At 44.7% G+C, this 27,354-nt stretch overlaps 1 protein-coding gene across 4 annotated transcripts; it reads right to left on the reverse strand.

Annotated features, from left to right (window-relative positions):
• Positions 1 to 1,828: 1,828 nt before the first annotated feature.
• On the reverse strand, positions 1,829 to 27,354 carry CDC25A (cell division cycle 25A). Of its 4 annotated transcripts, none has more exons than XM_079934205.1 (15): positions 26,747 to 27,354; positions 25,664 to 25,737; positions 24,129 to 24,171; positions 23,608 to 23,644; positions 23,002 to 23,100; positions 20,616 to 20,735; positions 17,373 to 17,507; positions 16,786 to 16,860; positions 13,456 to 13,629; positions 8,530 to 8,628; positions 6,335 to 6,397; positions 6,149 to 6,247; positions 5,297 to 5,427; positions 4,349 to 4,460; positions 1,831 to 4,138 (listed from the first exon to the last, which is right to left on the reverse strand). In XM_079934205.1, the coding sequence occupies exons 1-15, from the start codon at positions 26,914 to 26,916 to the stop codon at positions 3,998 to 4,000; spliced, it is 1,572 nt and encodes a 523-aa protein (XP_079790331.1). In that variant the 5' UTR covers positions 26,917 to 27,354; the 3' UTR covers positions 1,831 to 3,997. The 4 variants fall into 4 exon arrangements, with proteins under 4 accessions (XP_079790333.1, XP_079790332.1, XP_079790331.1 ...); XM_079934204.1 differs by having other exon boundaries at positions 1,832 to 4,138; positions 23,002 to 23,103; XM_079934207.1 differs by lacking the exon at positions 20,616 to 20,735 and having other exon boundaries at positions 1,829 to 4,138.

Below are 27,354 nucleotides of genomic sequence, written 5' to 3' on the forward strand. Positions count from 1 at the left end.
GCAGGGTGCATTCTGGAAAACAGAATACCACCCTGTTATTGGAGCTTAAGATGAACACAAATAAGGCTGGGGTTATATCTTAGCACATGGGCTAGAGTTCAGGTTTCATTTTATAGGCAAAGAAACACTAAATTCTCAAGGAAAAATGGTTTGAATGAATTATTCATTTTAGCAAGGTGACTGTGGCAACAACAGGCCAGAGAGGAGACCAGCTAGCTTTGGCAACAATCCAGAAGCATTACCTGCTCAAAATAAATTTATTTATTTTTGGCCATACCGTGCAGCTTGCAGGATCTTAGTTCTCCAACCAGGGATCGTACCTCTGCCCCCTGCAGTGGAAATGCAGAGTCCTAGTCACTGGACCACCAGGGAATTCCCTCAAAGTAAATTTAAAAAGCAAAATGGGGTGAGGTGAAGAAGAGAAACAAGACTTGCTCTGAGTAGATGTTGAAGCTGTGTGATGTGCAGAAAAGGGGCTTCTTATTCTACTTTTATGTTTGAAATTCCTCATGATTAAAAAAGGTAGTGGGGCTTCCCTGGTGGCGCAGTGGTTGAGAGTCCGCCTGCTGATGCAGGGGACACGGGTTCGTGCCCCGGTCTGGGAAGATCCCACATGCCACGGAGCAGCTGGGCCCGTGAGCCGTGGCCGCTGAGCCTGCGCGTCCGGAGCCTGTGCTCCGCAACGGGAGAGGCCACAACAGTGAGAGGCCCGCGTACGGCAAAAAAAAAAAAAAAAAAAAAAAAAGGGTACTGATCTTGTAGAAGTCATAAATATACACTGACGTGACAAATGAAAAAACCCTAATTACAAGAAAGGATAGTTGGTTTTGGTATAAAGTTTTTCATAAATGAATTAGAAAAGTACTGTATCACCTCAAATATACAATACAGAAATAGCCCATGATACAGAAATAGATGTTGAAGAGTTTAAATAACAATTCATTCTGAAAGATTGAGAAAAAGCAGCATATCTAAATTAACATTTATATGCTTTTAAATGTGTACAAATAATATATTTATAGCTATAGTAGATATTTAGCTATTTCCGCCATGAACTTAGTTTGTGGTCTAACTAATCAAAACTTTCGAATCTTCTCATTAGGAATATGGAGTCTTGTCTTTGGGAAGGTACTGTAATATGGGATGGGTTAAACAGAGTACAGCCATGTGATTTTATATGCAGTTGAAAATCACCTCTATATATTGTACATAACTCTCTTTATATACGTACATGTATATATACCTAAATATATATACTGTTTAAAAAAATGGTGTGACAAAAGTTGAATGGAGAGTAGGGTGGCTGTGCTTAGACATGCATGCAGTGTCTCTTTGGAAGGGTTAATAAACCATCTGGGAGAGGAAGTGGGGAGATGAAGGAGATAGTGCTCTCCCCTCCTAATCTTTATGAGCACGTTAATAGTAACACTCACTGGAGGTTGGTATCACAGGGGACTTCCTTTCTTCACACATTGTCTCATAATTTTTTTTTAAAGGCTGGAATAATGCCTCTACTATAGAGGCAAATCAGAAGGGGACTATGTCTAAATGAAGCTTGAGGAATTCCCTGGTGTCCAGTGGTTAGGAATTCGCACTTTCACTGCTGAGGGCCTGTGTTCCATCCCTGGTCGGGAAACTAAGATCGCACAAGCCACGTGGTACAGCCCACCACCAAAAGAGAACACATATTACTTGCTATCTCGGCACCACTCTATTTTGTAATACACTTTTGCTCCAGCTGGTATCCATTCTGGCAATAGCCCCCAGTATTACAGGTCCAAGTTTCTCTGGTTGCATGTGGGCCCGTGACTCACCATCTGCCTGATTTCCTTCTGCAGTATCCTCTCTGGCTCCTTCAGAACACAACTGAAACTCCTATCTCCTTTACAGTGGTCCCTCCTTTGGTATGTTGCTCAATCCTATGAATTAATACATCTTGTAAGAGAATGTCAGAGGTTCAGGCAGGCTTTTCATTCCCCTATTGCATCTTGTAAATCAACCTGAATCACAAGTTTGTTTTTGGACTCAGAGTAATAACGGAAGGTCATCTGGCCATCCCTGACGCCAGGCCACATGACAGCTCCTTGGCCTCTTAAGGAAATGTCGCTGCCCCAGCCTCTGGTTTTAGTCAAGTGTGGTCCCAGAACTTTTAAAGGGACTCACAATTCCCTTTAAATACATTATGAAGTAGGCAGAGAGCATGGGTTCAAGATTGTTTTTATTTTCAGAGCCTGCAACAGTTGGTTACCAGTGTTACTAAGCTGGTACATTCTGAAGGCCATCCCACCTCCCTTTTCAGGCATTCAACCAACAGAATCCCTACAAACAAGATTACAGACTAATTAAGATGTGTCTCAATGTGTGTGGGGGAAGAGGCCTTCTCCCCCTGCTCCCCTCCTCCCCACATACTTTTTCTAACAAGATTGTTTTATAGTCAAATGCAACTCAAACCCATAACACAGCAACCAGTCATCTCCAGTATCACTGATTCTCTCCCTGCCTGCAGAACAGGAAGCCAGGGCAAGAGGGGAGACTGAATCTGCTATATAAGAAAAACTTCACTATACCCCAATGGAGCAAAGATGGTGAGGAAGCCAGTGCCTAAGGGTGGGGATGAGCAGGAACCAAACAGGCCTGTCTAGAATCAATCAACTCAGCCCCAGCTCCTTGGGAGGTGTTCCTTTGAGACCCCTACTTCTGTGGGATGAGATGAGGGGCAACTGGTGATGATCCATCTCTCCCTGTCCCTCAAATTAAAACATGATAAACTCAAAGTTTTACCTGCAAAATCCACCACGCCGCCTCCTGAGAAACACATTCTATAGTCATCTCTGCCAGCACCCACTCCCTTCTAATGCCCAGGGCTTCCAGCCCCTCTCCCCAACCTTGGGTGGCCCAGCCAACACTGATTTGATACTCCTTGACTCATAGAATGACTATTTTTAAAAAATTAAAATAGAAGCAATCAAAGAGTATCAGAGTAATAGAAGAAAGACACTCAATATATACTCCCTTCCCTTATCTGGCAGAGCCCCCCATCCCTGCCCGCCTACACTGGGATACCTGCTCTACCATGTTCCAACACTGACCTGGGGGTGGCCCAATGGAAGCTGCCTCAAGTGCTTTCCTGACCGTGACTCCTAGACAAGCAACATCACAGCGAGCAGGGTCACCCCAGTAGATCTCAGGGGCCTTCGAGGTAGGTCTGGGAGGTTTAGCTTATGTCCTGTAGCCAAGCCTGAGTCTGGGGCCTGCTCCCACCAGTATCTCAGTCCTTGGCTGTATATTAATAGCAGCAGCCCCAGTACTGCAGCACCTCCTGGGGGTGACAGAGTGCCTAGTTCTCTGTCCCACAACTCATGTCCTTCTTCCCCCTCCCTTTTTCTTTTTTTTTAAAAATTAAAGGCAGAGGTAGTCCCTGGGATGATAAAACCCCACCTAGGATGGCAGTATTGTAACTTAAAGCAGTTAAATAAAAGTCTCCAGGAGTTGATTACAAAAAAAGAAAGAAAAGAAAGTGACTGATGAAGTTGAATAAATTAATGATATGGGTTATCCCACAAAGACCTTTCCTTTGCAGGCCGTCTTTGGTATTTGGCCAGCAGCATTTGTGAGTCTTCTCTCCACTCGGACTCTCCTACCCCTCCCCCCTCAGGAGAGAAGGCCATTGCCCAACGAGGCCCAGGCGGCTCATCCAGCTGTGGGGGATGAGGAGTCAGAACATCTTGACTTGGTGCTTGGAACTGTGCTGTGGCACGTGACAGCCTTGGCAGACCGTCCTGTTGCAGAAGGAGGACAACTTACAGGGACAGAAGAGCCAGCAGGATGCTCTGGGCTCCAACCCTGGGAGAGTGGGAGGTAGGTTTAAGACATGGAAGCCTCAGGCCTTCTCTCCAAATGTCACATGGCTGGCCCCTTTGCTCCAGTTTCTCTGTAGCAAAGAGGGGAGGGGGGTAGGGAGGGAGGCTCAGGCTGTTGCTGTCTGGCACTGAGACCCTCAGAGCTTCTTCAGACGGCTATACATCTCTCTCTTGCTCTTTTCCCCGGCCCAGGTCCGGCTCTTGGTGCGGAACTTCTTCAGGTCTTCTTTAAAGTCCTCATGGTGCATGGGCCGGTAACTGGGGGGCTCGCAGTGAGACTGGCGGGAAGACAGGACGAAGTCAGGGCACACCTGCTTCATAAGCACACTCCTGCGTCCTCCCTGCTGGGGGCTGCAAGGCTCTACTCAGCAGGTTCTAGGGCCCTTCTGTGTGCGGGGCAAATCCCCAGACCCCTGGCAAGAAACACCCATGACCACCAGACATCTGGGTGCAGGGGCGGCCCCTGCCCTCCAGAGAGTCCATCTTACCTGGCATTTCAGGAAGAACTCCTTATATCCGCCCTTCAGGACATATAGCTCCGGGTAATGGAGTTTGGGGTACTCATTACCAAGCCGATCTCTCTCTCTCACATATCGGCACCTATAAAGGGGAAGGAAAGCCAAAGCATGGTTAGCTCTACACAGTGAAAGCAGTGTTCCTTACACACATCTCCCCAACTTTACCTTCATTCTTGGAAACAATCAGTGTTGACTTGTGATTTCCTGGCCACCTGTTATCTTCAGGAATAGTGTTCAGAGCCAGTGCCACTGCCTCGTATTGGCAGGTAGATGGTCTCTTCCCAAATTTTCAAGTTAAACAGCCCTAGCAACTGATCTCTGCCCAGCATCTTCCCTGCCACCACCAGCACCTAATCTTCGGTGACAGCTTCCCAGCCAGCTTCCCTCTGCATTCTCCACCCTCCACGACCAGTGTCTCTCCCTTACTTCCTTCTGAGCTTTGCTCCTGTCTCAGGGCACCTACTTGCATCCTGCACTAAAATGGACTATTGTGTAGTGTACTGTATACTCCTGTAGTTATGTGTGTGCAAATGCAGCAAAATATCACCAGTCGATGAAATCAGGGGAAGCATGCACTCTTTCTCTGTGATGAAGCAGAGGCCAGATCCTCGGGGGATGTTGCACAGGGAACACCTGTGTCACAGGCTGGACTGGGGAAGCCAGAAAGCCCTCCACGACGACTACTGTGAAACTGTTAGGGCAGCCTATAAACTACACTCCAGGAAGCTGTTCATGAAATCAACTGACTGCAAAACAGGTAAGGATTTGAGAGAATACCTGTTACACGTGAATTGATACTTTTACAAAACTAGGTATTTTCACACCATGTGTGTAGGCTAAGGCATGGAAATGACATTCGATGTGCAACAGGCGGTCCCACAGAAGCACCATGGGGGCCATGCCCTGGAGCCCACTCACATGCGAGGGCCTCGCTCAGAAGAAAACTCGCAGTGGAACACCACGATGACACGCTTGCCATCCGTAGGTACGATGGGCTTCTTGAGTAAGAAGTCTTCAACCTCCTCTTCCATGTGCAAGTTCACTGCACCCTGTGAAGGCACCAAGAGACTCATGTTTCACACTCGCAGTAATGATTCTTCGAGACTGGTCTTCAAATGGGCACCTCAAATTCTGTTATGACTGTGTGCACTGTATGAGTGGTATTTGTGAATGCCCGGGACTTTCACGGCCACGACAGTGGCAAACACTAACACTGTATTTAAAGTACCTCCTTACCGTATTTCAACACTATATTATTGGTTAAAAGATTAAAAGGGCACAACCAATTACTTTCTTCCTGGGAAAGTATGTTCCAACACCCAACTAACCAGGCAACTATAAATGTAAGAGGTATCATTAGGCTTGGCACAGACTGGGACATGTTGCCAGAGACTGGCTTCTCCTCATGGCTTCATGTCCAGGCATGGGTTAGAAGTCAGTGGGTACCATTTAGAAATGTCCCTGATGGTGATGGTGATGGTGATGGTGATGGTGATGGTGATGGTGTGAGGGACAGAACAGGAAGCAGTTGCCGTACAGTGTGGTAGAGATTAGTGCAGACCAGGGAACATTCTTTCAGTGCACCAGGAATCAAATGCCTTTCACGCCCACTGCTTCTTTTTACAATTCTTATAACCAGCATGTGAGCATTATAATGAGCAGCCAGGTGTCACCTCCACCTTTAAAAAAAAAAATCACAGATGCTGTCCAGGGCTCCTGCTATGCCTCCCACAACAGCAGGGCTCGCCCACAAGCCTCAGGAATCCATACCTTGATGTGGCCTCCCTCATATTCATATGGGTATCGGCAGTCAATGATAACAAACTCTTTAATGAGGTTGGCAAACTTGCCACTCAAAACAGACGCTATCTGTGGAGAGAGAGCCAAGGAGAATCAACTCTGGCTGCCAGGAACACGTAGATTCCATGTGTGGCAGGTTCCAAAAGGATGACTTACAATTTCTGGAGAGATGTATTTTAAATCCTGATGCTTTCCAGCAACTGTATGAAAGAGGTAACACTTAAAAAAAAAGAGAGAGAAAGAGAGAGAGAGAGAGAAATACTTAGCAAATCCAAAAGCTTAAAAATGCAACATTTTTATATTGCTTGCCTTCCTGGTAAGAGTCAGCTTGAAAAAAAAAAAACAAACATTAATCTAATAGAATATGTTGGTTACTTGTCTAGCCACTTCATCAATATCCTGACATTGAATTTTCACACAGACTTATAAGGCACATTATCCCCATTCCCATATGTCAAAGCTAGGTACCTTGTCCAAGGTTAGCCAGCAAGTAAGCCAGACTTGAATACAGAAACCTCAGGTGATTTCCTTTTTCTCCCGCTTTTGTTAGGAACCCTCACCTCAGCAGCCAGACTGTGTGCAGCACATAAAGGACACAGAGAGGAATGACTTCCCTGTTTACTGAGCACCTGCTATGTCCAGCATGGTGTTAGACATTGGAGGTGGAATGAGTGAGGCTGGGCCCAGCCTTGAGGGAGAAGGACGGGCACATCAGTAATTACTCACTAGGGCGGACTGGCCGAGTCAAGTGCTCACCCAATCCCGTGGCCATGTGTGGGGTCATTATGACAAACACAACCAACCACAGCTTCAATTCAGGTGCAAGCTTCTACCAGCAAGGATACACCACACCCAGGTCTTGGCTTGCTCTTCCCTTCAGACTAGAACTGTCTTCTATTTTTTAAAAATTTTATTTATTTTTTAACATCTTTATTGGAGTATAATTGCCTTACAATGGTGTGTTAATTTCTGCTGTATAACAAAGTGAATCAGCTATACGTATACATATATCCCCATATCCCCTCCCTCTTGCGTCTCCCTCCCACCCTCCCTATCCCACCCCTCTAGGTGGTCACAAAGCACCAAGCTGATCTCCCTGTGCTATGCAGCTGCTTCCCACCAGCTATCTATTTTACATTTGGTAGTATATATAAGTCTATGCCACTGTCTCACTTCGTCCCAGTTTACCCTTCCCCCTCCCTGTTGTCTTCTATTTTTAATCCACTTATTTCTCCCACCTGGTTGAAATATCTAGCCCAGATCCAAACCTTCCCCAATCGCCTAGCTGAGACTGAGACAACCCTTTTATTTCTTATTTATTTATTTAGTTATTTAGTTAGTTAGTTATTTTTGTGGTACGCAGGCCTCTCCCTGTTGTGGCCTCTCCCATTGCGGAGCACAGACTCCGGACGTGCAGGCTCAGCGGCCATGGCTCACGGGCCCAGCCGCTCCGCGGCATGTGGGATCTTCCCGGACCGGGGCACGAACCCGTGTCCCCTGCATTGGCAGGCGGACTCTCAACCACTGCGCCACCAGGGAAGCCCAACCCTTTTATTTCTTAGTCTGCTGCTTTCACTGTACTGATGTTTACTTCAATCTACCATGTGATAAATGTGGTACATGTCTATGTGGCATGATGTCTTACTGACCGTATGTTAAGTGTTTTGAGGGAAGGAACTGTGTCTCATTTTGGAATCTTTGCCTTACACATGATAAGTGTTTCCATAAATGTTAGCTACATTAATACATAAAAGACTGGTCTGGGGACCTTCAAGTCATATGTGGCTAAACAAGCTACTACTGACACAGGAATGTGTCACATTTCACCACAGCTCAAAGGCAGCCAACCTGTATGAGGCCATCAGCAGACCATCCTCTGGACCTCCCTGAGGGCCTTTTCCCTCTAGGGCCATGCTCCTCTGGACAATGGAGAAATTTAGTCTCAATCCTGGACATTCTAAGAGGACCTTTTGATATACAGACTTATATACAGTGAGGCTAGAGGTTTATTTCTGCTTCTTTACACTTTTCCGCAGTACTGCTTTTATAATCACAAACACAGTTCCCAGAGAGCCTGGTCTTTGGGTTGGTGTCAAGGCAGCTGGTGGGTGGCTCCCTACTTGAAACCTCTGACCAGCATCAGTAAGGTCTATAGTCCCACAGAGACTGAGATACACCTGATGAGTGTGTTTCCTTATCTTAAAACAAACTTCAAACTGCGTCCCCTTGGCGGGGTGGGGTGGGGTGGGGGGAACCCCAGGAACCACTTCAGGGAGGGAGGAAGGCTGAGGGGGGCATTTTAGGTACCCCCTGCCAATCCTGCATCACAGAGCAGTTCTGCGTGCAATTACCTTGGAGAAGTCTCCTATAAGGTCCCTTGGGTCATTATCCAAAATATTCTCAATGGTCCCTTTTGGGGAAGACACCAGGCATAAAGACTGATGTAGAATCTGTAACAAATCAAAGGTGGAGAATGAGGCCAGGCTTCTGAACAGAACTTATGAAAACATTCACCTGGAATATGTCAGGAAGAAGAGACTGAAATGTTAACATTCATATTTAGCAAAAAGATACCTTTCTTATTTGACTGAATCTAGAGTGAAAAAAAGAATATGGGTTACTGACTAGGTATACTGTTATTTGAACTGAATTCAATTCTAACTGAACTGCTCTGAAACTTCCTTTTTTTTTTTTTAAAAAAAAAAAAGAAGGATTAAAATTAGGGCTAAGTCTAAAAAAAGTATTTCTTAGTTCTACCCACTGAGAAGCTCCAGGGTTGCAGTAAGTAGCCCTTAGGTCAGTGTGCTCTCTAAATAATACAGCTGATCCCTGAACAACATGGGGTTTAGGGCCACCATCTCACATCCCCGAATTCAACCAACCACAGACCATGCAGTACCACAGTATGTATTTATTGAAAAAAATCTGCGTATAAGGGGACCTTACAGTTCAAACCCATGTTGTTCAAGGGTCAACTGTATTTTCCACTAAAAGAAACCAGAGCTTTTTGATTGACTCCAGGCTGGGACAAGAAATGTACAAGATAAACCTGGAACACTTTGTCATTAGTAGCAAGGAAGCACTCATATTTCAAAGGACACATCAAAAGGGCTAATCGTGGGGAAGTAAGGATTTCTTTTATATACTTAGTGTATTTTATATTATTTATTTGGCTGCACCAGGTCTTAGTTGTGGCATGCAAACTCTTGGCTGCGGCATGTGGGATCTAGCTGCCTGACCAAGGATCGAACCTGGGCCCCCCGCATTGGGAACGTGGAGTCCTAGCCACTGGACCACCAGGGAAGTCGCAGGATTTCTTAAGCAGTACACAAAAAACACGAAACATAAAAAGACTGATAAATTAAAACATGTTTAAAAAAAAAAATCAAGAAATTCTGTTCATCAAAACAACAAGATTAGGTAAGAACAGGCAAGCCAGAGTGGGCAGATATGCATCCATCTCAATAAAAGATTCATCTCTGAATATATAAAGCATTCCCACAAATAAGAGACAACCCAATAGAAATATGGGCTAGAAACTTGGCTGAGTAATAGAGAAGAAAATCTAAGACCAAGAAAAATAACTATCAGGGAAATGCAAGTCAAAATCAGATACTACACACTCACCAGAATGGCTAAAGTTAAAGAGATGAACAACACCGGATACTACTGGTAAGGATGTGGAAGAACTGGAACTCTCACACACTGTTCTGAGTACAGCCAACCCTCGGTATCTGTGAGATTGGTTTCAGGACACCCAAGGATGCTCATATAAAATGACACGTAGTACAGCTAGTGCTCAGTAAGAATGCATTGCAGGGGCTTCCCTGGTGGCGCAGTGGTTGAGAGTCCGCCTGCCGATGCAGGGGACACGGGTTCGTGCCCCGGTCCGGGAAGATCCCACATGCCGCGGAGCGGCTAGGACCGTGAGCCACGGCCGCTGGGCCTGCGCGTCCGGGGCCTGTGCTCCGCAACGGGAGAGGCCGCAACGGTGAGAGGCCTGCATACCACAAAAAAAAAAAAAAAAAAAAAAGAATGCATTGCAAAGTTGGTTAAATCCATGGATGCGGAGCCCCCAGATATGGAGGGCTGACTGGACAACCACTTTGGAAAGCTATATGGCAGTGTCTGCTAAAGCTAAACACATGCCTAGCCTAGGACCCAGCAAGTCCACAAGAAAAGTTAAAGTGCATGTTTACAAAATAAATTGTATAAATACCATCAACTAGTATTTGACAAGGGAGCCAAGAATGCTCAATGAAGAGAAGATCAGTCTTCTCAATAATAAATCATGCTGGAAAAACGGAATATAAACATGTGAAAGAATGAAATTAGACCCCTATCTTACACTACTCACAAAAAATAACTTGAAATGGCTTAAAGACTTAAATGTGAGACAGGAAACCATAAAACTCCTAGAAGAAAACACAGGAAAAAAGCTCCTTGACATGAGTCTTGGCAATGACTTTTTTAGATTTGACCCCTAAGGCACAAGCAACAAAATAAAAAATAATTGAGACTACATCAAACTAAAAAGCTTCTGCCCATTAAAAGAAATCAACAAAATGCAAAGACAACCTATAGAATTGGAAAAAATATTTGCAAAATATATTATCTGATAAGGGGTTAATATCCAAAATATATAAGGAATCCATACAACTTAATAGCGAAAAAACAATCTTTTTTTTAACATCTTTATTGGAGTGTAATTGCTTTATAATGTTGTGTTAGTTTCTGCTGTACAACGAAGTGAATCAGCTATAGGTATACATATATCCCCATATCCCCTCCCTCTTGCATCTCCCTCCTACCCTCCCTATCCCACCCCTCCAGGCGATCACAAAGCACCGAGCTGATCTCCCTGGGCTATACAGCTGCTTCCCACTAGCTATCTATTTTACATTTGGTAGTGTATATATGTCAATGCTTCTCTCTCACTACATCCCAGCTTATCCTTCCCCTCCCCGTGTCCTCAAGTCCATTCTCTACGTCTGCATCTTTAAAATAATCTGGTTTTAAAAAGTAGGCAAAGGACCTGAATAGACATTTCCCTAAAGATACACAAATGGTCAACAGGTACATGAAAAGATGATCAATATCACTAATCGTTTAGGGAAATGAAAATCAAACTGTTGTACAATGAGATATCACTTCATGAGTATAAGAATGGCTATCATCGAAAAGAAAAGATGGGGACTTCCCTGGTGGTGCAGTGGTTAAGAATCCGCCTGCCAGTGCAGGGTACATGGGTTCAAACCCTGGTCCGGGAAGAACACACATGCCGCAGAGCAACTAAGCCCATGTGCCACAACTACTAAGCCTGCGCTCTAGAGCCTGAGAGCCACAACTACTGAAGCCTGTGGGCCTAGAGCCTGTGCTCTGCAACAAGAGAAGTTACCGCAATGAGAAGCCCGAGCACCACAATGAAGAGTAGCCCCCACTCGACGCAACTAGAGAAAGCCTGCGCGCATCAACAAAGACCCAACGGAGCCATAAGTAAATAAATAAAAATGAAAAAAAAAAGAGGGAACTCCCTGGCGGTCCAGTGGTTAGGACTCCACACTTTCACTTTGGGGGTCCGGGTTCAATCCCTTGTCAGGAACTAAGATCCCGCAGTCCCCATGGTGATGCCAAAAACAAACAACAACAACAACAACAAAACAAGAAACAAGTGTTGGCAAGGATGTGAAGAAAAGGGAACCTTTGTACAATATTGGTGGGAATGTAAAGTGGGATGGCCACTATGGGAAACAGTATGGACGTTCCTCAAAAAAATTGAAAATAGGGACTTCCCTGGAGGTCTAGTGGTTAAGAATCTGCACTTCCAATGCAGGGGGCATGGGTTTGATCCCTGGTCAAGGAACTAACAGCCCACCTGCCGTGCAGTGCAGCAAGCAGACAAAAAAGAAAAAAAAAAATCAAAAACAGAACTAACTAGGAGCCAACAATCCCACATCTGGGAATATATTAGAAGGAAACGAAAACACTATGTCAAAGAGATATCTGCACCCCCATGTTTAGAGCAGCATTCTTTATAATATTCAAGAAATGGAAATAACCTAAGTGTTCATTGACGGATGAATGGATAACAAAGTTGTGATACACACACACACACACACACACACACACACACACACACACACACAATGGATTATTACTCAGCCATACAAAAAGAAGGCAATCCTGCCATTTGCGACAACATGGATGGACCTTGAGGGCATTATGCCAAGTGAAACTGAAGTAAGTCAGACAGAGAAAGACAAATAACTATATGACATCACTTATATAGGGAATGAAAAAACTTAAAAAACACAATACAAACCATCACCACAACCACCAAAACAAAAACCAAACTCATAGAAAAAGAGATCAGATTTGTGGTTACCAGAGGCAGGCAGTGGGGGAGGGGGATTGGATGAAGGTGGTCAAAATGTACAAACTTCCAGTTATAATATAAATAAGTACCAGGGATGTAATGTACAACATGATGACTACAGTTAAGCCTGCTGTATGGTATATATGAAAGTTGTTGAGAATAAATCCTAAGAGTTCTCATCACAAGGAAATAAAAGAACTAAAATACCTAGAACTAATTGACAATGAAAAACACTACAATCAAAGTTGTGAGACAAACCTAAAGTAGTGGGAAATTTATATATCTACATAGAACAGGACACAAGAAAAATTAAAACTAACATCAAGGAAAAAAATTTATGGCCCTACTCCATGGCCCAACAAGTAGGGAGCTTAGACTTCCACCCCTGCCCAGCTGTACTTAAGTGTCCCAATCTCTACTCCACTGGGATGGTGTCTGAGGAGGCCTAGAAGGGAGCCTGAACTCCCAATCCTGCCCAGCAAACATGAGGCTTGCCCCACCCTAGGTGGCATATCAAGGGAACCTGAACTTCCATCCCCACCTTCCTGCAGTACCAGAGGACTGACTGCTAAAACAGAAGAGTTACATAGCCTCATAATATCCAAAGAATATAGATATAACTGAAAAATTCCTTGTCATACCAAGAACCAGGAAAATCTCAGCTTGAATAGGAAACAATAATCAACAGAAAGCCACACCAGAAACAGACGTTGGAATTGCCTGACAAGGATTTTAAAGTAGCCATTATAAAAATGCTTCAACAGGCAATTATGAACATGATTGAAACAAATGAGAAACAAGAACAGCAAGTCTCAGCAAAGAAAAAGAATCAAATGGACATTTTAGAATTGAAAGATACAATATCACAGTCCTTGAGCAAAAAAGAACCTGCATAACTAACCTCCTGGGGCTTCTTTGGACTAGCTGCCTCTTCGGGACTGGCCCCAGCCACGCTCTTCCTCCGCTTCCTATTTCCACGTGGGGACTCCTCTTGCGATCGGTCTGGTCTTTTCAACGTTGACGGGATGGTGGAGCTACACGTGGAAGGGGAGTCAAACAGCTTGCAACGATTGCCCTTGGTGGGGGTGGGGGGGGGGAAAGAGACCCATTTAATGTATTTCATTAACATACACTCACTTGAATGGTAAAGAGAATAGATCAAGGACTTCCTGGGATGGTTTAAGATTGATCCATCCTAAATTAGGAAACAGACACTGTCCATTTATCTAGTGCCTGGCACATTGTAGACACCAAGTCCCTGGTGTTCAATGAACATGTTCTAAAGCTGACATTATATGGAAATGAGGAAGACTACCCATGCCCTCAAAAGCCTACTGTCTGCACAGGGTCCTAAGCGTCAAATAACTGTTACCTTCCAGCCAGGGACACATTTTTGGCTTCCTCTTCCCTTCTAGTCTATTACTTGCACTTTGCTGGAACAGCTTGAACAGGCTTTAACAGCCCACCTTAATCCAGAAGGGTGTGCGGTAGCTGGATTATACTATAAATCAGAGCCAGTTAAGGTGGTAAAATAGAGTTGAGTCTAAGTTTGCAGGGGGCAGGGGTGCCTTCAAAACTGTGTTCAAAAGTCCTTCTCTCTACTTGTTTGTTTTCTTTCTGGATTGTACCAAAGCTTTTTTTTTTTTTTTTTTTTTGTGGTACGCAGGCCTCTCACTGTTTTGGCATCTCCCGTTGCGGAGCACAGGCTCCGGACACGCAGGCTCAGCGGCCATGGCTCATGGGCCCAGCCGCTCTGCGGCATGTGGGATCTTCCCAGACCAGGGCACGAACCCATGTCCCCTGCATCGGCAGGTGGATTCTCAACCACTGCGCCACCAGGGAATCCCTGTACCAGAGCATTTTAACTCAAGACTTACAAAGCCAAAGGAAATACACGAAGATGTGCTATAGTACTTGATCTTTTAAAGACTAATTTCTCAGAGTCTGAGGGCAGCCCACCTGACTAGGGGTAAAGACAGTCTGACTTCAGCTCTCTAAACTCATCTCAGCCCGTTCACAACTCAGTGTTCCTTGGCAGGGCTTTTCCTTCTGTGCTGAATGCCCTTTCATACCCTGTAAACCACTCCCTTTCAAGCTGATACTAAAATTTCAGTGTTGCCTCTTCTTTGAAATGTTCCTGATAGTCACCCAGCAAGTGTGTCACTCCCACACTGGCTTTCCTAGAGACCAAGGATTTTCCCCTTATTTTTCTGAAGTTTATTTTAACAGTATGTTGTTCAGAAAAGCAAGGTCAGTTTTGTCTTGTTGTTTTTTACCTAAGAGAGCTGGAAGCATTTTTGGGAAGAGGGCTTACTGGTTTCAATAGGATCTCAGAGGAACTGTAAACTCCTCAAGGGCAGAAACCCCAGTTCCAACTCAGCCCCTGGCAATTGTGAGTCTACTATGTTTGTGAAAGGAAACCCCCCACTGTGAAGGGCCCACACATACTATTCATGATTTTTAAATCCAACTTATAAAACTGATAGCCATTTCCTAAGCATTCTCACACTGTATATAATTTTGTCTTTCAAAAGGACCTAGTAAATTTCATCATAACATTTGTACTGGGGTAGCCTATTCCCTCAGAGCTTTGCACATTAATCTACTATAATGTGTAAGTGGCTTCTAGACTATAGTTCATTTGTTCCATATTTATAGTTCAGGGACACTGATACTTAAAAATATACTTATCAGGGCTTCCCTGGTGGCACAGTGGTTGAGAGTCCACCTGCCAATGCAGGGGACACGGGTTCGTGCCCCGGTCCGGGAAGATCCCACATGATGCAGAGCAGCTGGGCCTGTGAGCCATGGCCGCTGAGCCTGCACGTCCGGAGCCTGTGCTCCGTGACGGAAAAGGCCACAACAGTGAGAGGCCCGCGTACCACACACACACACAAAATATATATATATATATACACACACATATACTTATCAATTTATATGTATACCTAAGAGTGTGTAACTGTATTTGTATTGTGATACTATCTCACTTTCCCTAGGTGTTTGCATAAATGAGGATATGTTCCTGTACAGGCACAGCCTTGCGTCTGACTGTTTGAAAGTGTCCCTGATGGAAACAGAAGCCTACAGTCTATATAGATAGGTGGGTATTTAAAAAAAAAAAAAAAAAAAAATATATATATATGTAGATAGAGAGAGAGAGACAGAGACAGAGAGAGAGAGAGAGATTTTGTGAGTTACTGTTGTTTGCCAAGTGTGCTGATGCTAAGGAATGTAAATAAATGAGAATGATATAAAAAAGTAATAAACAAACAACAACAAAAAAGTAAACAGTCTTCAGACTAAAGGCTTCAGATTGAGAAGGTTTTTTCAGGGAATTCCCTGGCAGTCTAGTGGTTAGGATTCGGCGCTTTCAATCCCTGGTTGGGGAACTAAGATCTTGCGAGCCGTGCAGCGAGGCCAAAAAAAAAAAGACTAATTAATTCCTCTTCAAATGAAGCCTTTCTGTCCTAACTTATTCAACCAGTCCATAATATCTATCACAGTCTGAGTCTCCTCCTTCTACTGGGTGTTTCTCTGAATGTGCTCCAGTCTCTCCACATTCTCTCAGCTGTGGAAAGTAAAACAATACGGTAGTCCAGTGTGTCCTCTCCTTCCCCATCAGAACAGGGCAGGGCTAACATCTCCTTTTTCTGTTCTGGGCCAGGGTTCTCCAGTCAACACTCCTAAGGAAGGATAGCGCTATCTGCTACAGAGCCATCGGCTGGGTGGGTACAGATGGTACCTGTAGCAGAAGTCTTTCTATTCCTGCTGCCTGAGATCAAATTCCTTGTCAGATACAAACTGCTCACCCACGAAGCTGTCAGTTAAAATCTAAGCTGATACCAAATCTGACAGAGTTTGAGAATAACTGAGTCTCTTAAATTCAGTTTAGCAGATATTTTCCAGCACTATCCAGTGATCTTAAAGAAGTTAATAGAGAGGTCAGAGTTGTATAGAAAAGACATTAACTGACCAAGAACAGTTGAGATGAACTAGAAATTATAAAAACAAGAACTGCATGCATTTTATATTACCCAGACTTCCTCACACTCCAATGAGGACAAAAACAAAAACAAAAACAACTCCAAACAAACATGAAAAAACAGCGTGCATTAACACCAGGAAACACTAGCGACCAGTCAAGGGAAAGGCCCATAGACCCAACCACAGAATCTCAAAAGAAACAATTTTGATTCCTGTGGCTCCCTCTAGACACACTGGGACTTACCAGGTTTGTAGTTCTTCTCATGACAAGGGGAGCTGTCCAGAGGCTTGCCATGCAGGACGGGGTCTCTTCATCATTCTAAACAAAGAAAAACTGCGTCACAAAGGTCCAGCAGAGACAACATTAATTTAAATGCTTTAGAATTCTTCCTGCAGAATACCAGAAAGACCTGGATAGGAAGCATTCTAATGTTCACCCCCTTCCCCGTCCCCAACATTTTAAGGTCAGAAAAGAGTAACACTTAACAGTCCCGTTATCTGAGCATAGCTAAAGGTATGCCCCTGAGGGACCGTGAGGAGGCACCCTGTTCTCCTCAGCTTTACGCCACGTGGCAGCTATTCTTCCACTGTTCCTGATTCATATCTCTTGCCAGAAAAATGGATTGTCAGCTCCTTCAGGGTAAAAAGAATCACATCAGTGTCTTCTTTTGAACTCCTCCATAGGATTTAATCAGGCTAGAAGCAGAGTCTCAATAAATTCCCAACAAATGAATAAAAATATCTGCCAGTTGGAGGATCACTGTTCCTTTTCAGATGACTTCTCTCCAGGGTAGTCAGTAAAATGGATGGGAAAACACACACACATAGTACCTTCAGATTCTCTCCATCGAGAAGATCCATGAAGCCATCATCCTCATCAGACAAAGTGGCAGTCACAGGGGAGTGGGGCATAAAAAAAGGAGTGAAATGCCCTGGTTCACTGCCATCTCTTTCATTTGAGGAAAGCTACAAGACAGAATTCATGGCTTGTTAATAAATAATTAGCTTTGACTTCCTTGGATGGGTCACTAGTTTTTATGAGGAAAACATATTATATTTTTTGTAAGAAGTTTTAGCAGCTCTAATCAAAGGAAAATGAAACCTAAGATTATAAATGAATTGATGTCCACACACAGTTCTGAGTAGAGTCAGGCCAAGTAGCCTTCACAAAGAACACTCCCCAGGAGCAATTCACCTTACAGTGAGATCTGGGGCTAGCCTCTTGTGAAGGGCAAGGTTTGTTTTTTCTGAGGATCATAATTGGTGAACAGGGATCAGCATGGGGGTTGTGACAAAGTGATAATCTGCTAAAATGAGGAAGGGTGAGAAGATACCAAGTCTCTATGGAAACCACAGAATGGACTAGAGAATGCTTCTGTAACTCCAGTTCTGACAGAGGGATATAAAGTCAAGAAAGTTCTAGAAAGTCCATCCTAGGGACTTCTCTGGTGGTCCAGTGGTTAAGAATCCACCTTCCAATGCAGGGGACACAGGTTCGATCCCTGGTTGGGGAACTAAGATCCCACATGCCATGGGGCAACTAAGCCAGAACGCCACAACTAGAGAGCCGACGTGTCGCCAACTACAGAGCCCACGTGCTCTGGAGCCCATGTGCTGCAACTAGAGAGAAGCCTGCGAGCTGCAACAAAAGATCCCGCATGCCGCAACAAAGAAAGTCCATCCTAGACTTGGAACTGGAATTTAAATGACAGTTGCTCACTTTTAACTGAGGAATTACTTGTGCCAGACACTAGGATATAACCTTTTATGTATAATCCCATTTAAGCCTCACAATACACTAAGGGTAGTTAATCCTGTTCTTTTTATTTAACGAATCAGGAAACCAATGCTTAAGAGAGGTTACCAAGGTCACACAGCTCACCTGTTTGACCACAAAACCCAAGCTTTTCTCCCCACTATACTCTCCCTAAGAGAGACCATTCCTGGAGTCAAAATATAGAGTATATCTCATTAAGCAACACTATCTTGTTTTTCAGGTAAAACCCCCATTATAAAATGAATATATATTTAGTATAGAAAATTTATAAAAACCACTCAAAAATCTACCATCTAGAGATAAACACTGCTAATAAAAACATTGATGATAATGAATTATTTCTTTTCCAGGCACTTCCCAAAGCCAGGAAAAAAGTTCAGAGATAGATTTTTTTCTCTCCCATAGCAACGAATCTCTTTGGGGTATGAATGCATTAATCCTCAAGCAGCCCTCTGGTTTTCTGAGTAGATACCTCACCTAGGGGTCCTCTCTGCAGCTGGCCTACTCTGGTTCAGGCACTAGCTTTGCTTCACAATATAAAACAAGTTCTGGGTTGCCTCTCATCCTCCACAAGTGTACCTGAGCACACCCTGGGCACACTGGCAGTTTTTCAGCCAGCAGAGCCTAGGAGCAGGTAACTCTATCATGGGGCAGCACCCACTGAAGGCTCACCCTATGGTATAATACCAATTTCTGTAACCCAGCTTCTGGCGTTCCCAGGTGCAGATATGCTATAGAAAATGACAATCTCTGGACAGGACCTAATTCTTCCTCCATGATTCCTACACCAAGGAGCCATTATGAGGAAATATAGATGGTGCTTAAAGACTAAAAGCAAGGATACAAAAGAACTACCCTCTGGGACTTCCCTGGTGGTCCAGTGGTTAAGAATCCGCCTTCTAATGCAGGGGACTCAGGCCCAATCCCTGGTCCGGGAACTAAGATCCCACATGCCACAGGGCAACTAACCCCGTACACTCTAGAGCCCGCGTGCCATAACTAGAGAGCTCGCGTGCTACAACTACTGAGCTCGCACACTCTGGAGCCCGTTTACCACAACTAGAGAGCCCACGTGCCACAACTAGAGAGTCTGTGCGCTGCAAATACTGAGCCCGCATGCCACAACTAGAGAGAAGCCCCATGTACCGCAACAAAAGATCCCACATGCCACAACAAAGATACTACATGCCTCAACTAAGACCCAATGCAGCCAAATGAATAAATAAATATTTTTAAAAGAAAGAAAGAAAGAAATACCCTCTGACATGATCAAAAGCCAAACCATTGCGCTTAGCACTGGCTTTCTTTCAGTTTGTACCCTCAGCACCTACAATTAGGGATGGCCAAGTGATTACAGGAAACCCTGGTGCTGTGTTCTTCAGGTGTACACTAGAGATATTTAGTTTTGGATACCCAGCTCTCAGAGGGTTACTGTGTACTTGGGAATCAGCAGACTGTTTAATTCTGGTCTTCATTTATCTGTGTCCTTTGGCAAATCACCCAACCTCCCTGACCATACTTTCCCAATCTGTAAAGTGGGGTAATTCCAGCTACTTCACAGGCTTATGAAGATTAAAGACAGGAGAACATAAATTGCTTTGTGCAAATGCTAGACAGAGTAGTGATACTAGCTGAACCTGAACCTCAGACCTTAAGCCAGACTGGAAAGCTGTATTTTCAGATGCAAGTTCCCAGGAAAACCTGGAAACCAAATGTGGTCATTTTGTCAAGCTGGGCCTCTCTAGTCCATAGCTATCTGTCAGATCATCAGTAGGAAATTAGGAAGTAATGACAGTCTCTGGCAAGTAAATAACTGTGGGACAAGTGGCCCCAAATACTGTCAAGTAGCCTGATAGGCAATGGGTTCACTGGTATACATAATAGTTCTTAATAAACCAAGTTTGGAAGAAGACAAGTGCTCTCTTCAAACAAAATCATTCTGGGAAGTACCTCTCAGCATTCAGGACGCATCGTAAAAGACAAGTTTGAAGTAAGACATACAATCCCACCATACATACATTCAGAAGAATGACCCAGGACGCCTGCAGAATTCCCATAATTGACAAGGTCAAATATTCCTTGCTCAAGTCCAATATTTCAAACATATCACCTCTCACTTCTGCTTCTGCCTGTCTGCTCTCCAGACACAGCAGAAACACGAAAAATGTGAGTCTAGTTTCAAAAAACAAAGTCAAGGTAAAGACAGCAAGAGCTACTGCTTCAACTCTAGGTTAAAGAGGGTGCTTTCATCTCTTCCCATCAGAAACTCCCAGGACTATGAAAGCCAGAGCACGTACCATCCGAGCTGGGGCAGAGTTCTGCCTCTGTGTGAAGAGATCTTTACCCTCCTGCAGTCCATGAGCATGCAGGCAACCTCGAGATGCAGGTCTTACTGGCTTCTTAAACTCAAAGGCTTCCTGCAAGACGGTATAAATTGAGACATCATCCACTGTCTATGAAAACCAGCTCTAGGGTCTCAACTATAGCTTCAGGAAACAAGCAAGGGAGTGGGTATTGATCACCTGCCTCCAAACCCATTTCTGATCTAATTCCAATACTGGATCTGTGTAATTAAGAATTTCAAAGATTCTGTCAAAAGCTAACTTCTAATACAGCACTTTTTTCTCTTACCGCAAACACTTTATTTCCTAATAAACACATGAGTATCTGCCAGGTACACAAAACACTATAAGTTAAAAACTAAATCAACAACTGTCTATCAACTATACTTCAATTAAAAAAAAAAACTTTCTAGGGCTTCCCTGGTGGCACAGTGGTTGAGAGTCTGCCTGCCGATGCGGGGGACACAGGTTCATGCCCCGGGCTGGGAAGATCCCACATGCCGCGGAGCGGCTGCGCCCGTGAGCCATGGCCGCTGAGCCTGCGCGTCCGGAGCCTGTTGCTCCGCAACGGGAGAAGCCACAACAGTGAGAGGCCCGCGTATCGCAAATAAAAAAAACTTTCTAAAATCGAAAGCAATTTCATTTCAATATAATTGAATAGGAATAAAAACTTTTCAGTCTAAACTTAAAAGAGGGCTTTATATTTTCCATCTTCTTCCTACCAATAGGAGATAATTAAGTGGAAAACACTTAAAGTTACTGCTTTCCATACTAAAAGCAATGGGGAAAAAAACTAACGACAACATAATGACTATAGCTAACACTTCTGGATGATAAGAGAGTAAATCCTAGGAGTCCTCATCACAAGGAGAAAAGTTTCCCCTTTTCCTTTCTTTTCCTTTTATTGTATCTATATGAGAAGATGGATGTTAGTTGAACCTACTGTGGTAATCATTTCACAATACATGTAAATCAAGCCATCATACTGTATGCCTTAACTTTACAGTGATAAATGTCAATTATTTCTCAATAAAACGAGAAAAAAAAACCAAAAACCGTTCTGGTTTATTCAACCACTTGGATGAATCTCACATAATGTTGAGTGAAAGCCAGAAGTGATAGAATACATACTGTATGATTTCATTTACTTAAAGTTTAATAGCACTAATAATTCCCCTACCCTAAAATATCCACTGAAGAACTTGTTAAGCACAGCTAACATCACAGAGTATTTACATGCCCATACAGTGCTTTCAGTGCATTAGCTCATTTATCCATCCGATCATCCCCACTTTAGAGATGATGAAACTAGGCCCATAGGTTAAGTGATGTGCCGAAGATCTGGCTTCATAACCCGACTGGACAACTCCAGAGCAAGAGCTCTTTAACCTATGCTGTTTCCCCTCCAGAATGAAGCTCTAAGCAGGCAACCCTGGGAGAAGCCAACCTGGGGTTGTGGGGAGAGAGACCAGGCATGAGTACAATAGCATTAGACTGTTTGGTTAAATGTACTACACAGAGGGAGACGTAGTGTTCTAAGCACTCAAGGCAGGAACTCATTTCTGTATCTCCCTCAGGACATCTTGCAAGTTGCCAAAGGAATCACTGGGAGAGTTCATGGAAGCAGTAGGTTCTGGAAGTATTAAGTCTGGAAGATTATAAGAAGTATGATATGGAAATAAATAGATATGGAAATACAGTGAGAAAGAAGACTGGGAAAGCTGAGCTGATTCACTGAACTCTTTTGGTGCCTACTCTGTGCAAGGGGCCCCGCCAGGTGTGAGAAAAGCCAGGCCAGGACGTTCTTGGACTTTTGGCTGCACCACCCCAACTCACCTTCTAAGCTACCATTTCAGTTACTCTGAGATCCCCTGGGACTTGTTGGCTCTGTTCTTTCAAATACTGTCAAGAAGCATTTCCCTAAACTTCTAACTCATCCCAGGGTCAGCACAAAGAGGCAAGGAAGGCCTGGCCAGACCCTTCCAGATAAAGTGTTCATGGATATAATTCCTACTCAGAGCTACCTTCTGAGCAACTCCTACCTGCCAGGAACCATTTGAAATGCTTTATCTACATTATCCTTATTGAATTCCCACAATAATCCTACAAGGGACTGTTACTCCTATTTCACAAAGAAACAAAGAAGGCTAAAAAAAAGCCAAGGTCACAGCCAGCAAGCAGTAGGATTCAAATCTAAGTTTTTCTGACTCCAAAGACCATCATGACTTTGGTGAAGGTTTAGTCTCCCAGGAAGCAGCCAGCCCAGCTACTTCTCCATAAGCCATGAACACTTGTGGGTTTGACCTGTGCCCCCAGGTGAGTAGATTAACGCCACACTCACGTTTTCCTTGTTCTCATCCTGGTCAATTAGCTGAAAGACATCATGGTCAAGAGAATCAGAATGGCTCCTCTTCAGAGCTGGGCTACACCCCAAGAGCTTCTGCTATTAAAGTGAAAAGAGGAATTAGGGTACATAAATGAAAATTCAATGGAAACTCAGTTCTAAAAGAAAAAACATATGGTGGTGGTGGGTTGGGGAGACCTAGCCCCTCATACACTGCAGTGGGTAACCAGTAAATGTGCCTAGGGCTCCACCTTGAGAGAACACAAGATAGAAGTTCCCACTACATGGATTTACACCTAACTTCACAACGTCTACAGCCCTCTCAGCAAGGACTTAGGTACCAAATCAACCCCAAAATAACATCACTTACATAAAAAGAACCCCCTTCCTGGTTGGATAAAACTCTAATAGTTAGAGATGGAAGAAAAAGCCCTCAAGAGGTAGCCATTATTGAAGTTGCTTTAGGTAGAGTGTTTTGAATGTTTATGAGACAAAGTAAGGAAAAGCAGTCTGTATAAATTAAGGTCTACTATCAAGGTTATACTGGTAGCTAAGGGGCAGATGATAGGTATTGGCTCAAAATAAACAAGGGAACTAACTTACAGGCAGAGAATTTATTCTCCTCATGGGATTTTCAAGGCTGTAATGAAATCAGAAAGTAAATAATGAGAATAAAGCAAGTAAAGAGGTATACAGATTAGCAGATGCAAACCTATAGTTTGGTGGGGTGAGGGGAGAGTCAAACATTCCCATTTTAGGCAAGATGGAAAAATAGATTTCTGAAGCTGTCCTGTTCTCATAAGCATCTCCACCGCTGGGCTTCTAGTGAAAAAAGCAAGCCCAGGTCTTCTCTTAAAATATACACGTTCTAGGGCTTCTCTGGTGGCACAGTGGTTGAGAGGCTGCCTGCCGATGCAGGGGACACGGGGTCGGGCCCCGGTCCGGGAGGATCCCACATGCCACGGAGTGGTTGGGCCCGTGAGCCATGGCCACTGGGCCTGAGCTTCCAGAGCCTGTGCTCCGCAACGGGAGAGGCCACAACAGTGAGAGGCCCGCGTACCACAAAAAAAATAAATAAATAAAGTTTTTCTAAACACAAATATTTAAAAGCAGTGAATACGTACTTTTCTTTACTATCCAAGGGCCCAGGAGAATCCAGACAGAAGCCTGTGGGAAATTCAAACAAACAAAACACCTCTCAGGATTTAACACATGATGCACCACTTTGTCATTGAAATAAATAAATAAAACTACTAGTACTGTTTCTTTAAGGCCATCAACAAAGGCTCATGGCTTGGACTTTTGACAGAATTGAAGTTGAGTCTCCATGATTGCCAAAACTTTTGTAAAAGTCTAAATATTTTCATAGTATATCTACTCATCCTTTCCTACTTGCAAATAGCATCATGGAAAACAGGATTTGAGGAGAGTGAATTAAACCAAACCTCGTGACTTATTTACAAAACAGAAACAGACTCACAGATGTAGAAAACAAATTTATGTTACCAAAGGGGGAAAGGAGGAGGTGGAGGGGATAAATTAGGAGTTTGGGATTAGCAGATACAAACTACTACATATAAAATAGATAAACACCAAGGTCCCACTGTATAGCACAGGGAACGATATATATTCAATATCTTGTAATAACCTATAATGAAAAAGAACTATATATATGTATAACTAAATCACTTTGCTGTACACCAGAAACTAACACAACATTGTAAATCAACTATACTTCAATCAAAATAAAAAAAAGTTCCTAAACCAAACCTCATGATTGCTTCGTTATTCAGATAGAGGTTACCCAGGCTAACTTTCTGTGAGTTCCAACCACGGAAAGAATAGGTACCTGTTTTCTGGAATAGTTTTGGTTTCAAATATCTTATATCCTGTCAGATCATATGCACAACTCAGCGGGTTGGAAAATACAATTATGTTCTCTGACAAGCAAGGCAAGTATTTATTGCCTTCAACAAAATAACATAAAGTGAGGTGCTCAACTCACCAACGGCAGCAGAATAGAGGAGACACTGCTCAGCATGGCCCAGAGCCACCAGGGCCTGCCTAGCGCACACCTTTCCTCCACGATGTCTAAATAATCGTACAGGAAGTTAGGCGTTACTGCTCCTGACATTCTCCCTTGCCAAACTGCCACAATCCTATCCCTGGTTCTTAAGAAGCCTACATTTTAAGACTTTTGCTCTTGCAGTTCCCTAACCTAAAGCATCTGTGCAAATATACCTTGCAGTAACATGAACTTATGGATTACAATAAAATGCACTGGCACAGTTTCTCCATAGCAGGCTCACTGAAATAATTTCATTATATATCCAATAATTGACTCAGCATTTTAACCAATAAGATTTCCTGAATGCCCCGTAGAGTGGTATGGTTAATTTCACACTATTACTCATCCTCAACACCAAGCACAAACCACCTCCCTGTGGCCACTTGACACGTTTCTTCTCTTCATAAACTGCCACAGGGGCTCCTTTGTACTGTTGTTAAGGGTGTTTGTAACTCAATGCCGGACTTTTCTGTTTACTATCTCAACTCACCAAACTAAGTTTCTAGGTGAAAGCACACATTTCAGCAAATTCCAAGTATTGCTTCCCACACGGCAGACACATGATAAAAATGTTTAAAACTAAAAGAATACCTGAATCAGTTGATTCGGAGGAGCCCATTCTCTGCAGACAGCTATTCCTCACCTCCAGGGGCTGTTCATACTCACTGAAACCAAGAAAAGTAACACTCTCTATAGCTCTAGGACATAATTAAAAGGTTACATACAGGAGACAGGCCATGACATGGCAAGTTGCCATGCTGCCATCAACCATCATTACTTTCAGACCACACCACAGAACACTTGGCCACCCAGAACACCCAGTTAGCACTTGAGCATAAAAGGAGATGAGAAAAGAGTGGGTTAGCATGGTCTGGGTCACACTATAGGACAGGACGACAAAGAAGACTATTGGAGTATTTCCTGAAATGAGAGCATGTGTTCTAGGTACTGAGCTAGGAGCAGGGGTGAATAGGACAAGTTCCTGCTTTTCAGAGATTGGAAAAGACATGTGCTTATTTAGAAAATGTGACGTCCAAGATTGAAGAGAAAGCAGTTTCACCAGAAAAACGGTGGGATGCATTTTTTGCAATAAGGAAAACAGCAGGGAAATTTGTGGCATGGAAAGTTGAATAAAAAGACCTGGTCTTAGGAAAGCATCGGGGTGGACATCAGGAAGGTGCACGGGGCGAGGGATTGCGACGATTTTGCAAACGCCAGGAAAGAAAATGCCACGTCCCTTTGCTGAAAAGGAAACAAAGCTCACAGGATACTAAGCTCCTACGAGGTGGCTCAGCAAAGGGTGGAAGTGAGCGCCTAGGAGGGCCTGCTCTTCCCGCGTGGAGGGAGATTTCAAAGAGCTTCCTGGAATAGGGACAGAAGAGCACAGGGCAATCCGAAAGGGGTGGCGAAGGTGGGGAGTCGGGGCAGACCCACCCCCTACCGGGCCCGGCTCGGGGCTGAGGGCGGCCCTAGAGGGTCCGAACGGCCTCTCCCGCCCAACATTCGGCCTGGGGGGGGCGCGGGTGCACATGGCGGGCCCCCGCCGGTGGGGCCGCCCCCAAGCGGCGGACAGGCAGGTCTCGCTCTTCTCCCGGCCGGTTTCCCGGCCCGATCTACCCGAAAGCCGTCTGGGAGGCCAGCGGCCTGAGGCACCGCTCTTCGGTCCCTCCTCACCTGCCCAGTCCCTGCAGCTGGTCCATGGTGACCGTCAGGCTGGTGACAGGCGACAGGCCCCCGGCGGCTGGCGTGCTGAACAGCGCCTTCACGACGGGCTGCGGTGCGGGAGGGGGGCTGCAGGCGAAGAGCAGGCGGCGGCGGTGCGGGGGCTCCGGGCCCAGTTCCATGGCGGCGCCCTGCCTCCCAGGGATTCTGCTCCCTCTTCCTCCGCCTCTGCCGCGCCCGCCCCGCCCCGCCGGCACTGGCCTCGGCCGCGCGCCCCACTGCCGGCGCCCGCGGGTCAAACACAAACACGACCCCACGGTTCAGGGACGCGGCTGCCGCGGGCAAGCGAAGAGGACGGGCGGGTGTCCGGACTCGGCAGGCGCCAGACACAGGCGCGAGCGCTTCCCCTCACTCCGCGAGGCCGGCGGGCGGGCGCCGGCAACCTGAAGATTAAATCCAAACAAGCGGGGCAGGTCTAGGAGGGAGAGCGGCTAGACCGCGAGGCCACGGCCCGGTCTCCCACTCTCTTCACTCTTCTTTCACTCTCTTGCCCAGCCCGGGAGTGCTGAAAACCAGGCCGACCTTCACCTCCCTCCCGCGCTGTCGCTGCCGAGGTGGCC

This window comes from Stenella coeruleoalba, assembly GCF_951394435.1.
Source record: "Stenella coeruleoalba genome assembly, chromosome: 10".
NCBI lineage: Eukaryota > Metazoa > Chordata > Mammalia > Artiodactyla > Delphinidae > Stenella > Stenella coeruleoalba.

What these genes read in the sequence shown, in the direction of transcription:
- CDC25A (XM_079934204.1), bottom strand. Translation starts at nt 26,916, where the DNA reads ATGGAACTGGGCCCGGAGCCCCCGCACCGCCGCCGCCTGCTCTTCGCC. An exon ending in CAGCTGCAGGGACTGGGCAG is followed by an intron (nt 25,738 to 26,746) that starts GTGAGGAGGGAC and finishes TCTTGGTTTCAG; the next exon opens with TGAGTATGAACAGCCCCTGG. An exon ending in TTATAGGAGACTTCTCCAAG is followed by an intron (nt 6,398 to 8,529) that starts GTAATTGCACGC and finishes TTTTTTTTTAAG; the next exon opens with TGTTACCTCTTTCATACAGT.